The sequence below is a fragment of the Hevea brasiliensis genome, chromosome 16 (assembly GCF_030052815.1).
Source record: "Hevea brasiliensis isolate MT/VB/25A 57/8 chromosome 16, ASM3005281v1, whole genome shotgun sequence".
NCBI classification, from domain to species: Eukaryota; Viridiplantae; Streptophyta; class Magnoliopsida; order Malpighiales; family Euphorbiaceae; genus Hevea; species Hevea brasiliensis.
The window spans coordinates 67212994-67228398 of NC_079508.1; the positions used below are offsets into that span (position 1 = coordinate 67212994).

Consider the following 15405-nt stretch of genomic DNA (forward strand, 5'->3'; position numbering starts at 1 on the left):
CGCTGATAGAGGTTGGATTAAAAGGGCTGTATAGGGGATCAACTCCCATATATGTATTGCTTGACAGTGTTGAGTGTGTGAGTGCTCCAAATTGCCTTTTTGCTGTTATGATATAAAAATTATGACGATGTTGCATTTCACTCTACAGGGTGCATTAGCTTTTAATAGTTATAAAGATTATGATTAAAATTGGTATTTTACTCTCTGAGTTGAACGCTCACTCCTATTCATCTATTTTTCAGGCTACAGGAGGATTATTTGTTGTGGCTAACCTGCTCTTCTTCTTCGCATGTCTATTAATAGTATTTAATGTATTTTGTACAATTGGGTTAAATTTTAGACTCCGCATGTGTTAGAAGCACTTATTTTTATTTTGGGCCTGCATTATAAAAGTTATGTTGGACCTGTAAAATTATTAACTGTATGCATGATGGGATTGGAAGAGGGAGCTGAGCTCCTATTTGAGTTATGACATTTTGATTATGTGGAGGGTGAGCTGAGCTCTCTAATTTATTATATATTGTGTTTACAGGTCGGGTGAGTCAAAAACTCCCCGTTGAATGGTCCATTTTATGGTCGGACTCTGTCAGGTTGAATTCTTGAAATTGGGCCCAAATGGGCCTTAGAGTTGAGTTGAGTTGAGGAATAGTTAGGCTTACTACGAGCCTTGGGGGCTTTAAACTGGCCTAGGTCCTAGTGTCGGTTTGGCCCATAGGTTGGATCGTGGCATCATCAAACAGCGAGGTAAAACCCCTAACTTCCCTATACTCATAAATTCGAGCCCAACACTCTTGTTGACTCTAATTATTAACTGAATTGGTATTAAGCAATCCTCATCAAATTAATAACTACTTTAAGAATAGGAAATAGTTAAGCTGAACAACGATTTATAAAGCATAAACCATTTAATTCATCCTATTATTTCCTTAGGTTATTATCGAAAACTTGGATCACAATCAATAAAACCTAATTACTACTCACATTCAATCTTACATAACAATTATGAATTATGAAGATGAACTAGCAATTGATCAAATCAAACAATTAACTAATAGGTCTTTTTAACAAATCATTCAATAGATCAAAAATAATTAAATCAGGAAACAATAGATATTCAAAAAGACATAAATTAAATTAAGAACCTGGTCTCACAATTCATGCATAAAAACTTGAATCCCTTAAACTGAATTTAGAACTTAGGCACTCATGTTAATGGCTTACAGAAAATTAAAGAAAAATAAAGAAGATATCTAAAAAGAGAATGGAGAATGAAGGTCTTCTATGGTGTTCGAAAGTTTGGTTTGTGTGTTTCGGCTGTTGCCCAAAGATGGTCTTCATACTCGAAAACCTAATCCAAAAATAAGAGTTAAACTTGGAAAAGTTTTGAAATTCAAAAGCTATATTTTTTGCTGTGCAATCACGGTAGTTTTTCAGTCACTTTCCTTTTGAATCTGCCTCTGCCTTTTTCAGGAAAGTTGTAGCTCTACTTCTTAGCTTTCCAACGGGTACTCATTTGCCCAAATCCGAGGTCTACAGCCTAAGTTATTGGCTAAAAATCGAAACTGGTTCTGATAGACTGTCTAGCCCATAATTTTGACTTCATTGTTGTTTTTGACATTTAAAATGGCCTTATTTCGCTTCCAGCCCTTCACAATAATTATAGAGTTGGCTCTTAAGGTTCAATTAGGCCTAGGTTTACTTCATTTAGACCTCTAAAGCTCCAGATATAAAATAAATCTCAAGACTGGTCGTGACAAATCAAGTATGGGCTTTTCCAATAGGTCCATAGCTCATTTTGACAATCTTGGAGACTGATTTGGGCTTTGGTCCCTCTTTGTCATTTGTAGTGCTCTAACTTAGCTTTTCAATGAATTAAACAGCACTCAATTCAGAGACCCACAACTTTAGAAACACTTGAAAAATACAACAAATGTCAAATTAATGCAAATGCTAAAAATTTCTCCATTTAATACAATTATTTCAATAACTATCTAAAAATATGTCTAAATGATAATTATATTTTAATCAACTGAATTAGGCATAAAAATACACTAGAAACACTAAATATGATGAAAATAAAATTAATAATTTATACACTTATCAGAAAGCCATCAGGAAGCCATGAAGAATCAAAATTTCATCATCAAAAGCAAAAGTGACAAATGGGGGAACTTTGGCAAAGCAATCAATTGCACATGCTCAATTATGCATTTTTCATCTTCCTCTTTCCCTCCCTTTTATGAACTATTCACTTCCGTTTGATTCAGCTCCAATATGATCTCATTGATTCACCTCTTGTCGTGCGTGCGCGCGCATTCACACGTATGTAAAGTAAACAAGGATTACGATCATTTGTCACTTTTCTCACAAAATTTGTTTTATTTATTTTTTTCATCTTTAAATTTTAATTATTATTTAAATTATTATCTTTATTTTTGTTAGTTAAATTATTATTTTTAAAATTTAATTTTAAAAATTAAAATTTTTTATGATTAACTATAATATTTAAAAATTATTTTATATTTTTTATAAATTTATTTATGTAAAAATATTATTTATCATATATTATTTTCCATAATAATAATAATAATAATAATTTAAAATAAAAAAAGTAATAATAATAAAATGCCATTAATGATCATTAATTTAAAAAAAATAGCCATTAATTTATGATATCACATTTTTAATATATATATACCAGGTAAGTTTTCCCTTGAGGTCACTACATAGGCTCTCAAATCTATTATACTTATACTAAGTGTTAATTTTAAATTGCATTTAGAAGAAAATTAAGATTCACGTTTATTTTAAAATAAAATTAAAATCATTTAGTGAAACATTTTTAAACATATTTAGTGTAATTAAATTTAGTATTTAATTAGTGATAATTTGCCAACTCAAGAAGTTTAATTTCAAAATTTAACAAATATTATCATGACTCTCCTGTTAGTGTTATGACTGAAGGTTTAATTTTCCCGAGCATGCTATGACTGAAGGTTTAATTTCTTTTAAAATATTTGTTCCATTATAACCAAGCATCAGGGATATTTGAATATTTGTGAAAAATTAATGATTGAATTTTTTTTAAATATGTCTAATCATTAAAAGTAATGCTTATCTATTAATTTTTAATTTTTTTTAAAAAAAGAAAAGTCAACATTAAATTTTTTCTGTATTTTCTAAACAGCTGTAATATATAATTACTAAACATAATTATCATCTATTATTGTGTTTTTTAATTTTTAATTTGAAAGTATCAATGGCAATAAAATCATGACTCATATTTATTTTGAAGAAAAATTAAAAGTAAAATATTTTTAAACATATTGACTGTAATTATATTTAGTATTTAATTGCTGATGATTGCCAATCCAAAACCTTTAATATTTCATTAAATTATAAAATATTAAGAATTTTATTATTATAAATAAATAATAACTTATGACTATTAAAAAAAAACTTATAGCCATTAAATCCACTTATTTGAAAGTAACTGTCAACTTATTTGGTTAAAGTTTATGGTTAACTTTTAGAGTTTTAATATTTTAAACAGTAATATTAAAATTTTTTCAATTAAAGAATAATTTTTTTTAAATTAATAATAATTTAATGATATAATTAAATATGATATAAATTTTCTCTATCTATCTACCTATAAATAGTTGATACTTTCTATCGATCAACACGCACTAATTTTTTTCTTCTCACCAAGCATTCTATTTTCATCTAATTGCTTTTAAATCCTCATTTAATTTATTTATATTACTTATTTCAAGAGTTATTGGCCACTATTCATAAATCTTATTATTTTTAATTCTTTTTACTTTTATCACTCCATTAAGCATAGTAAAATTAAAATAAATTATTTAAAAAAAAAAGAGTTGAATTGACACAAATTAAGAATTAAATTAAATAATAAATAAAAAATAATATTATATTATAATCAATTAATATAAAATAAATATATATTCTCTCTATAAAGTCACCCAAATATACAATTTATATTTTTTTATATAATTAATGTAATTTTCCATAAAAAGTTGAGAGTTACCATTCAAGTCTTCACTACAAGGACTAGCAATCATTTTTTTCATTTTCTTTTTATTTACTTTTTTGCATTCAATTATTTTTTTTGTTTTAATTAAATAATAATATTTTTTTACAGTCGAAAAATGTCAAATATACATAAAAATAAAATTATATTGAAAATTTGAATACAAGTAAAAATAATTAAAAATATTAGCTAAAGCTAAATAAAAAAATAAAATGTAAATAATAATTTAAATCAATGAATCAAATGTTAAAATAATTCAAATTTATAATCTTATCAACTTATCATATCAGGCAGTAATTTAGTTTCACTTTGATCGATAATCAATAGCATCAATAAATTTCAAATTATTTTTATAAATAAAATATTATTATTATATTTTAAATAAAATAATTACATAAACTGCTATAAAAAGAATTAAAAATATATTTTTTTAAATAATTTTATCATAAATTAATTTAATTAATTACTATTAAAATAAAAGAAATTTTAAATTAATTAAACAAAAATTTTGAAAAAATTAATTTAATAATAAAAATTTATACCCGTGCTAGTTCTTCTATACATTGGACCACCCTTATAATTCAGCATGTTTTCCGTATTCGAATTCCTTATTTAACTTTATTGGATGTAAGCCTGTAACAATTAAACATGGCCATCACCACCTGCCAGAAGTTTCTAAAGCATACATACCCATGAAGGTGAAAGGTAATTCCACAAGGATCAATTCCCCATCTATTGATTCTTAAAAGGGTTATCGAATTGGGTTGGTATTCTGCTGGTGAATTCTTGGTCCCCTACTCCACTTTCTCATTTGAAGGTTTGAGCATATTTTAAGATCAATGTCCTATTGATCCAGGAATAAAATCTTGCCTGCTTTCAAATTTACTTTACTTTTTGAAATATCGTAACCCTTTCGGCCTATTAGAGGGACCTACAAGACTCGATCCACCAAAAGTGGGCCAACCAAACCTGTAAGTCATCATCACTGTATCATATTGATCTGTACATGGTGAAGGAATAGAGTTATCATCTATAGATGGGCCCAAAACAATAGGACAATTCTTCGCAAGTGGGCTTTAAGAGCATTGGATGAATAAAACCACACAAGGAGCCTACAGCATCTACAGCTTTATTATAGCCCTACAACAAAAACTTGCAATAAGTAGCAACACTTTCGTAACTGTTGTCCTATTCTTTGTATTAAGCACTATAACCTTGGCTTGATGGATGCCATTGTCCGACGTCAAGGCCGTTGCACATGGCAGTAGCAGCTTCTTCCATGGAGACTTGAGAGACCCCTGTGTTGCAAATATTAGCAAATGCACGCATGTGTTTCATGCCATACTGGGTCAATGATCCGCAGTGTGTTTCAAACACACGAACCTGAGATTTGAATGGCAGGTGTTACATGTATAATTGATCATTAATGTAATGAAACATGAAATAAACAGAAAACGATGATTATGTTACCATTGATTTCAAGCAATTCCAGTCATCTACCAGGGGCAAGCCGGGTCCTCTAACAGAATGAAGGATGGAAGAACTTTTTTGGGGTCCAAACAATAGAGTTCCAATCAATTCTATGCTACTATCCAAGTGCTTTCTATGCTTTATTGTCTCAGTGACCTGCTGGAGGATTCGTGTCTTCTTTTCTGACCCATCTTTTGACCTTTTGTACTGAAAGAAATAAGTATGTTACTATGAATCGAACTTCTTACATGAGTTCTAATATCACTTATATACTCGTCATATTTAATGTTTTAAGAGGCCACAACGCTCACCATTTGCCACATGAAGAGAAGCTCTGCATCCCTCTGGTTAATAACATCCATAGGTGCACTGATATGGCCATTTTTTGGAGGGAAGTTCACACTTGCAGGGTCAAAACCTTGATATAAATAGACCCTTTCTGCTTTGATGCTTGTATTCCCATATTCCATCACATGAGATCCAGCATTATAAGTATTACAATTAGAAGTCCTGGCCTTTACCTGCACAAAACCAAAAGGAAACCTCACATTAAACGTTTAATGATAGGCAATATGCATAACTAAATGGTATATAAAGTTTATTGTTGGGAATTAAATGCCAAAGCATATGTAGCATCGACTTTACCGTCTTATACTGTTGATTTAACGTTTCTCTCTTCAGATTGTGCGATTCACTGCAAATTCATCAGAAAATAATAAGGAAGACTGCCAAAAAACATAAGATTTTTTCTGGATATAAACACACCTGTCCTCCATCCAAGCAACACTGTACAAATCCCCTAAACAGGTGATGAATTCTGGAGGTGGAGGAGGCTCCATCCCAGGACAGTAAGTTCCAAAGCTATTCTCTTGTGCATTTGATGCTGTAGTGACATAAATGTTTAGATCTTTGGGCATGATCCCTTCGAAAATACTCCCACTTTCACAAGCTTCTACATATATAATCTGGTTTCAGAACACATCCAACTTTGTAAGCAACACAATTAATTGTTAATTTGTTCTATTTGGATAGGAAAAATTTTCTCTTTGATTACCATTTCTTTGTAGCCCCCAGCTGCCTGTTTCTTCTTCAAAACCTCGATGAAATCCATTGCATACACAAAAGGCGGATTTGGCATCCCTGCATTATTACATAGAAAATCAATTCTAATTTCTAAACAGAAAACTTGACTACACACACACACACACACACAGAGAGAAGGAATTGCCAGCTTATATACCAAGAACTCCAGGGCCTCCATGATCAGTATAGTACAAGAAGATCCTATCATTTGCCTTGCTATTTACAACCTTGCCACTTCCACCCTTGACAGCACTTTTATCACCAAGAAGTACTGCATACAGATTCTTAGCAGTAACGTGCTCGCCGGTGTAATCCTGTAAAGACATGCCATTATAGTTGACAATCAAGTGAATCTATCATCAGCGATTAATAACTAATTGATCTAAATTTAGTTGCAAATTTCCCACAAATAAATGCTATCAAGTGATCATAAGTTACTGTACTGCACAATTGTCACTCCGAGACCATTGTGTGGCCTCGTGGTGTACGAACATCCCTTTAAAAACTCATGAAGAAAAAAAAAATGAATCTTTTGTTAGAATCTAATTCAAATATATTTGATTTAGTCTTTATTTTTTAAATTATTGCATTCAAATTTTAAGTAATTATCTAATCTTAATTAATAGTAGAAATTTAGATGAGATTTTTATTTTATTTTGTTAGATCTAAGTGCTATATAAACAGCAAATCAATTAAAATTGTAAATAGGGTTATATAGATATTTTCTTTCTATTCAATAAAAATGTAATTTCTTTCTATTCAATAAAAATATTCTTTATTCTTATGCATTATCTCAGTTATCCTATGGCCAAACCTTTAAATTCTTGATTCACCAATAGCCCCAACCAATTTCTCCTTGCCTTCGCCCCCTATTTTTTCGGAAAAAAAATATCAAATATGAGCTATCAAAATGAAGTCCTATTTCTAAGCTTTTAATTTATGAGATCAAGTAGAAAATAATATTATCTTACTCCACTACCAGAAAATTCAACTCTTGCCCAAATAAAAATTCACTATGAGAAGAGAGCTAAGAAATACAAGGCAAAAACTTGTAAAGAATCTTCAATTTCTAAAACTATTTTCATAAAGATTATGGCTTGTGAAAATACAAAAGAAGCTTGGGATTTGCTCAAGGAGGAGTACGAAGGCAATGATCAAATAAGGTTTATGTAAATTTTAAATCTCAAAAGAGAATTTGAGATTCAAAAAATGAAAGAGTCTAAAAATGTCAAAGACTATTGCACTAGGCTCGTGTCCATAGCTAACAAAATTAGACTGCTTGGTAAAGAATTTCTTGACAAAAGAATTGTAGAAAAAATATTTGTTAGTCTTCTGAGAAGTTTGAGCAAAAAATTTCATCATTTGAGGTTCATGCAAATTTTTCATAAATAACTATTACAGAATTAATCGATATTTTACAGGCTGTGGATCAAAGAAGAGCAATCAAACAAGAAGGAACAATTGAGAGAGCCTTTCTAGCAACAAAATCATCCACAAAGAAAAAAATTTTCACAATGTGGTATTTGCAAAAGGTTTAACCATGAAGAAAAGAATTGTTAGCATAAAGGCAAACCACAATGTTTTAATTATAAAAAATTTGGATATTTGTTAAAAAATTGCAGGTTTAAAAATGAACAAACAAATATAACACAAGAGAAAGAATCTCTTTTTTGAAGTTTGAAAAGAAGTGCTCCAATAAAATCAGAAGCAAAGATTAATGAAAAGTACACCAAAATTGTCAGTTAGTGATAAATGCTCTAACACTTAAATTTGTCTTATGGAGATAAGTGCTCCAACACCCAAATTGCTAAATGGAGAGAAGTGCTCCAATCAAAAAAATAAATAAATAAATAAATTATTTTGAGTCCATGTTTGAATTAAGAGAGAGAATATTAAAATTTAATTCAAACATATTTAATTTAATCTTTATTTTTAAAATTATTGCTAATGGTTGAGATTTAAATAAGAGTTTTATTTTATTTTATTAGATCTAAGTGCTATATAAATAACACATCAATTAAAATTATAAATAAAGTTATATAAATAATTTTTTTCTATTCAATAAAAATATTCTTTATTGTTCTGCATTTATTTTTATTGTAATACCCTTTGTTGTTGGATACCGCCATACAGTATTAAGCAACCACGTCTCCCACCATTAACTATTTTAATTCCAGTTCATGTCCATAATAACATCCAAGCTAAACTATGAAAGATATTTTTAATGAAAAGTCCAATAAACCAATATTTTAAGTTGTTGGGTCTTTATTGTAATTTCAAAAATTGGGTCTTTATTGTAATTTCAACAATGGAACCTATCCTTTTCGCTTTATATATATGTATAAAACAATTATAAGATCTTTAGTGCCAAAGGATATTAATTTTGTGCAAACCAATCAAAATTAATTAAAGTAAAGATCTTAGCAATTTATTATGTACTACGATACCTCAGGAGAGGATTCTAAATTTCAACCTTGAAATTACATCAAATATCACTATCAACGACAGATACGACAATGTCTGGTTCCCAATTAATATTATTTATTTTACCAACATATAATTGTCAAGAAACATCAAAGATGATAGCCTACCAACCAATTCTTAAATTTGGAGACGTGATTAATACTAAATAATAAATCCTGTCCATAGATTAAAAAAATCAAAGATACTGCTACTTGACAAGGACTATACCACATATGCATTTTAGTGGAAGCTAGCTAGCATCAATTCAATATTCAAATATACCTTAGGCACACCGGCATATACATCTTCTCCCTGTGGATGGTTGATGATAATCCCAGGCCTTGGATTCAATTCATTTTTAGCTATATCATCATACATAAAAACTATTATGTTCTCCTCTTTTAAGCCTCCTTTTCTTAGAAGCTGATATGCATGGCAAACATCGGCCTGTAAGATCATTTATACCCAAAAATTATGAATCTTCATTATAAAGAAAAATAAAATAAATTGATTAATTAGTTTGAACCAACTGATCTTAACACACACTTCTCTAGTCTAAATGTTAGCCTGCACTATTATCTAGCTCGTAATACTACTGATCATCGAGAATCAATCGGCAAGAGTTCAAGCCCTGCTTTTCCTGGCCTTCCTCTGCCCCTTAAACGGAAAGTTATATTCAAGAAAAGAAAGAAAGAAAGAAAATTATTTCTTTTTTTTTTCTTCTTCTTTTTATACCTGATGCCTGTAATTTCCGTAACCCCCTGATCCGGCCACGAGAACTGCCCATCTTGTGCCAAGTTGATCATCATCAACTCCTGGTTCAACTTCCTCTGTGGGCATGAGGATCCCAGGCTCAAACCGGTTGAGCCGAGACGCTAAACCACCTTCAATAGATAGAAAAGACAGTATAACAACTAGAAACAGGGCATAATTGAAGGACAAGGTGAATCTATGGGTCTCCATGCAGGGTGTGGAGGGCCAAGAAAACCAGAAACGGTGGAACACAAGCGAAAATATCACCTGGGCTAGTGAGAGAGTGAGTTTGAAAAGAAAGCAAGTAGTGAGGTGGCATTTAAAGGGAGGGAGGAAAAGCCACGGAAGGCGCCATGCAAAACAAGGGGTTGACACGTCTGGCAAATGGCTGAGAAAGGTGGGTCCTACAAACGCTGTGGCTCTGGGTGCTTATGGTTTGGTTTGAGAGGCTGCATCGGTTTTCTTCTTCTTGTTCTTGTTTTTTACTTGGTTTTTAGTATTTGAGTTATTAATCGGTCATCACTGCTTCTTGAATCTTGATTGCTTTTCTTTTGGGTTTTGCTCAGGTAAGAAGCTAAGGGTTGGTTATTAATGCATTTTTTGATGGTTCCTCCACCAATTCAGTTGATAAAGCTGTTGTCTGTTATGATGGTATTGAGCGGTTATCATCTTACATTGGCTAAAAAAGGTAAAGATCAAGCTTTGGGGTTAAGATAGACTGCTGCTTTTTTTTTTTTTTTTTTTTTCATTGATGGAGAGATGATTATTAAATTCTTTTAATTCATCATATAATCCACATAAAACGATTTACTTTCTGTTATCTAGTAATAACTTTCTATTTATTATTTCCTCAGAAAAAAAAAATTCCATTTATTACAATCAAAATATATTTTTTTTGTATATTGTTTGATTTGAAAATTAGAAATTAAATTAATGAATTCTCTAATATTAGAGTTATTTTTAAAATGGTAAATTTTTAAATTTTAATTAAAATGTAATCAAAAAAGTTTAAATTTCATGATATCTCCCTCGCAATCTATTTAGGGAAAGAATTCCAGCATGTTAAATTCCATTGATTCAGTAAAACAATCCAATTAATTTGTCTGTGATCATACTCGAAAATGCTAGATGCTGCCCTTTGGACGATGAAGGTATTTGGCGTATTAAACTCTTAATTTATCCTAATTTATTCGTAATGGTGGGATGACAAATTAATGGCCTTTTAGAGGGAAGTGTTGGCCAATCCTACAAGCACTTGCGTTAAACCAACATGTGATGAATTTGGAGTTGGAAGAAAAATGAAAATGGTAAAAATAATTCATTAATCCCAGCAAAGTAAGAATGCTTTACTGATGAAGTGATGATGCAGGTGTGACAAAGGTTACGTACCAATGACTAGTTGGGATTCATAAGAGTCCAGCAATTTTAACTCTTCGATAATTGTGTAATTTTGAGGAGGTTTATAATTGTAGTGCTGGAGTCAAAGTGCGTGTTGGGTTTTGAGGCTGTTGGGAGATATACAGAGTTAATCAAGTTACAGGGAATTAAATTCATGAGTCATATTATAAAATTGTAGGAGAAAGTTGTGGAACATCGATCACGTCATGATACTTCTATCTCTCTCAATCAATTTAATTTCATGCTTGGTCGTTCAACTATAGAAGCGATCTTTCTCATTAAAAGTTTGATGGAGAAATATAGAGACGTGAAGGAAGATCTTCACATGGTTTTTATCTATTTGAAGAAGGCTTATAATAATGTTCTAAGATATATCTTATGGAGAGTGTTAGAACAAAATATGGTATCTATTAGGTACATACAAGTGTTGAAAGATATGTATGAAGGAGCAACTACTATTGTGAGCATAGTGGGAGAGATTTTCCTATCTCAATTGGATTACATCAAGGTTCAGCTGTAAGCCCTTATCTTTTTACATTAGTTTTAGATAAATCGACGAAACATATACAAGAGAGTATCTCTTGGTACATTATGTTTGCAGATGATATAGTTCTGATAGATGAGACGTGAGAAGGAATCAATAAAAAGCTAGAGCTTTAGAGAAGTACTCTAGAGTCAAAGGGTTTTAAGTTAAGTAGAATGAATAGAGAATACTAATACATGCATTGCAAGTTCAGTAAGGGCCGAACTGGTAATAGAATATCACGACCCAATCTATAGGCCGGACCGGCACTAGGACCTGGGCCAGCCTAAAGCCCCCGAGGCCCGTAGTAAGCCTAACTATTCACTCAACCCAACTCTAAGGCCCATTTGGGCCCAATTTCAAGAAATCAACCGGACAAAGTCCGGCTATAAAGTGGACCTTTCAACGAGGAATTTTTGACTCACCCGACCTGTAAACAAAATATATCATCAATTTGGGAGCTCATCTCACCCTCCACATACTCACATCAACATAAAGATAAATGGGAGCTCAGCTCCCTCATCTAGTCCATCAAACATGCATATAGTAATTTTACAGGTCCACATAACAATTTATATTACAGACTCGAATCATTTAAATATTTCTAACACATACGAAAATTCTAGGAGTAAATAAAATTACACAAATATTGATAAGCAACCTGCGAAGGAGAAAAGCAGGTTAACCACAATAAAATCCTCCTGTAGCCTGAAAAAATATTGAACAGGAGTGAGCGTTCGACTCAGAGAGTAAAATATCAATTTTAACCATAATCTCTATAACTATCTAAAACTAATGCACCCTATAGAGTGAAATGCAACACCAACAATAATTTCACATCATAATATCAAAAAGGTAATTTGGAGCACTCATGCACCCAGTAATATCAACCATATATATATATGGGAGCTGATCCCCTATACAGCTCTCTTAATTCCAACTGTGCCAGCGAAGAACTCAGCTTGGACTTCCACTTAATAACCAAATCGGGGTCCCAGCGAAGAACTCAAGCCGTGTCTACCCCGAAGAATCGGGTCCCAGCGAAGATCTCAAGCCTTGTCTACCCGTCCTATCCATAGTCCACACCACATCACATGCATGCCAACGCACGCACACTGCTCCAAATTACCACAACAACATACATGGCACTTTCACAGTTATGAATGCAACATAAATCGTGCCTAAAGTTTATCTACATAGATATATGCATATAAGTAATGCATGGGCATGCTTAAACATATAATAATAGTGAAATTACAATTAAAATTAATATTTTACTCACAGACTTGACAACGATCCTTTGTGGCGATGCGGAGGAAGAAGGCATCGCTCACCTGACAATTACATTACAATTATTTAATACAAATGACTCAATACAAATCAAGAAAAGACCAAATACGTCCTAAGTCGTGCCGAAAATCCGGCAGAGTCTCCCCTATACCTAGACCTACCCAACCTACAAAAGGGCTCAAAATACACTTCTATATTCACAATCCATATATCCACAATTCAATCACATCACACAGCCCCTCCTGAGCCCATCAAATCAGTCATCCATCACAATATGTAAAATTTTAATTTAGTCCTTATAATTGATCATTTTTGCAAAAACTACCCAAACAAGCTCTAAAAATTCTAAAACTTTGCCCCGCGGTCCCTAGCAATATTACTAGGCTATTGCAAAAAGAATCATAATTTTCTGAGCTACCACGAATATCTTATGGATTTTTAATCCTATTTAAGCACTAGAAAATTACGAAAAAGTAAGGTTCAGGTTTACCTTTGCCGATTCTGACTCCGGGGACGCGCTCGGGACATTTGACAATGGGGGGTAGCCAAAACCTCGGTCCAATTCGGAGACTTTTCCGGTAACGGGTCTGTCTGGCCGAAAATTCACAGACCCGGTCAACTGTCGAATTTCCTCGAATTGAGGATACCTACACGAAGCCCACAACACGGGGGTTAGTACATAAATTTTTCAGAATTTTCTAAGCTCATTTAATGCTCGGAAAAATACTGCGAAGTTTCGTGGGACCCACCGAAAAACGGTGTCGAAAAATTTTGAAATTTATATCCCCGCGAAGCTCTCGACGAGTGGAGCGCTCTGGTACTCTCGGTTTTCTCGTGGGGTTCACGGTTTGTGAGAAATCTAGCCCGAAAGTCAAAATGGGCTAAAACTTCCCAGGCAAAAATTGGACAAACCGCTCGATGGATTTCGGTGTTCTTGGTGTCTATGGAAAGCTCTCTACGAGTAGATGAGTTTAGACACAAGACCCGGTCCGATTGGTGGCCGGATCGGCCGGATTTTGGCCGGGAAGGTGAACGGTCGCGTGCGCGCTGCGCATCGCTTCTGGAGCCGTTTTCCGGCGTTCCAGGCGGCGGCCGGCAGTGGGGGAGGGCTGAGGCTACGCGCCGGCGAGGTGGGGAGGCGGGGGAGGTGGCAGCGCGGCAAGGGGAGGAGGGAGGAGAGAGAAAAGAGAGAGAGAAGGGGAGGAGGTCGGACGCGCGCGGGGAAGGGAAAAAGAAAAAGAAAAGGCCGGTCCGATCCGGTCCGGTTCGATTTGGCCGGTTTGATTCAGGATACAAAATTTTTGAATTTTTACTCTGCCTCGGGACCGAAAACGAGGTCCAAAAATTTCGAAAAAATTCCAGAAAACTCAGAAAAATTCGTAGATTCCAAATATATTTTTAGTTTTCCACGTGGTCTTTAAATTAATTTTTAAAAATCATCGAAGTTTATATTTTCGGAAAAATCGAACCAGATTTTTAAAATCTGAAAAATCTCAAAAAAATTCCTAAAATTTAAATAAAATTAAAATACAAAAAATGCTCATAAAATAATAAAATTTAAAATTTTGGAGTGTTACATAGAAAAGGAGTTAGTTTGGATGGAGTGGTACTGCCCCAAAGTAATCAATTTAAATATCTTGGCTCAATCCTTCAAGTAGATGAGGGATGTGAGGAGGAAACAAGTCATAGGATTAAAGCCGGATGGTTGAGTGGAAAAGTGTCACAGGAGTTTTATGTGATCATAAAATTTCCAATAAGTTAAAAGGAAAATTTTACCGTATAGCCATATGATCGGCCATGTTATATGGTAGTGAGTGTTGAGCACTGAATGAGTCGTATGTGTCTAAGATAAGAGTTACGGAGATAATAATGTTAAGATAGATGAGTGGCCATACTAAACTGGATAAAATTCGTAATGAGAGTATTAGAGAAAAGGTATGAGTGGTGCCAATTGGGGATAAGTTGAGAGAAGGGAGATTGAGGTAGTTTGGTCATGTGAAGTGTAGACATACGGAGGCTTCAGTTAGACAAGTAGAGCACATTAGGTTAGATGATAGAAAAAAAAAAAAAGGGTAGATTTAAACTGACTTGGAAAAAAATAGTACAACATGACCTAGAAGCATTACACATTCCCGAGGATTTAACCCAAAATCGTTTAAAATGGATTTAACCCAAAAAGAATCCTTATAGCTAACTCCAAACTCTTGGAATAAAGGCTTAGTTGAGTTGAGTATATATATATATGGTTAATAATTTTTAATTAGTTTTATTGATCCCACCAAAAATAATAGATAACAATTTAAATATAGTGCACTATTATATTATATTATAAGTCTTGGTCTATATATTTTTTCAAATATCTTAATTGGCA

The 15405-nt window shown here is 32.7% G+C and overlaps 1 protein-coding gene across 1 annotated transcript; it reads right to left on the reverse strand.

The window, feature by feature from the left end:
* Window positions 1-5064: 5064 nt before the first annotated feature.
* On the reverse strand, window positions 5065-10129 carry LOC110631859 (vacuolar-processing enzyme). Its single transcript, XM_021779852.2, has 9 exons — window positions 9806-10129; window positions 9353-9517; window positions 6765-6921; window positions 6579-6664; window positions 6290-6489; window positions 6170-6218; window positions 5836-6045; window positions 5525-5731; window positions 5065-5437 (listed from the first exon to the last, which is right to left on the reverse strand). Exons 1-9 carry the CDS (start codon window positions 10031-10033, stop codon window positions 5255-5257), a joined length of 1485 nt encoding a protein of 494 aa, XP_021635544.2. The 5' UTR covers window positions 10034-10129; the 3' UTR covers window positions 5065-5254.
* Window positions 10130-15405: the final 5276 nt, after the last annotated feature.

What these genes read in the sequence shown, in the direction of transcription:
- LOC110631859 (XM_021779852.2), bottom strand. Translation starts at nt 10,033, where the DNA reads ATGGAGACCCATAGATTCACCTTGTCCTTCAATTATGCCCTGTTTCTA. An exon ending in ACGGAAATTACAGGCATCAG is followed by an intron (nt 9,518 to 9,805) that starts GTATAAAAAGAA and finishes ATGATCTTACAG; the next exon opens with GCCGATGTTTGCCATGCATA. An exon ending in GTTGCTTGGATGGAGGACAG is followed by an intron (nt 6,219 to 6,289) that starts GTGTGTTTATAT and finishes ATGAATTTGCAG; the next exon opens with TGAATCGCACAATCTGAAGA.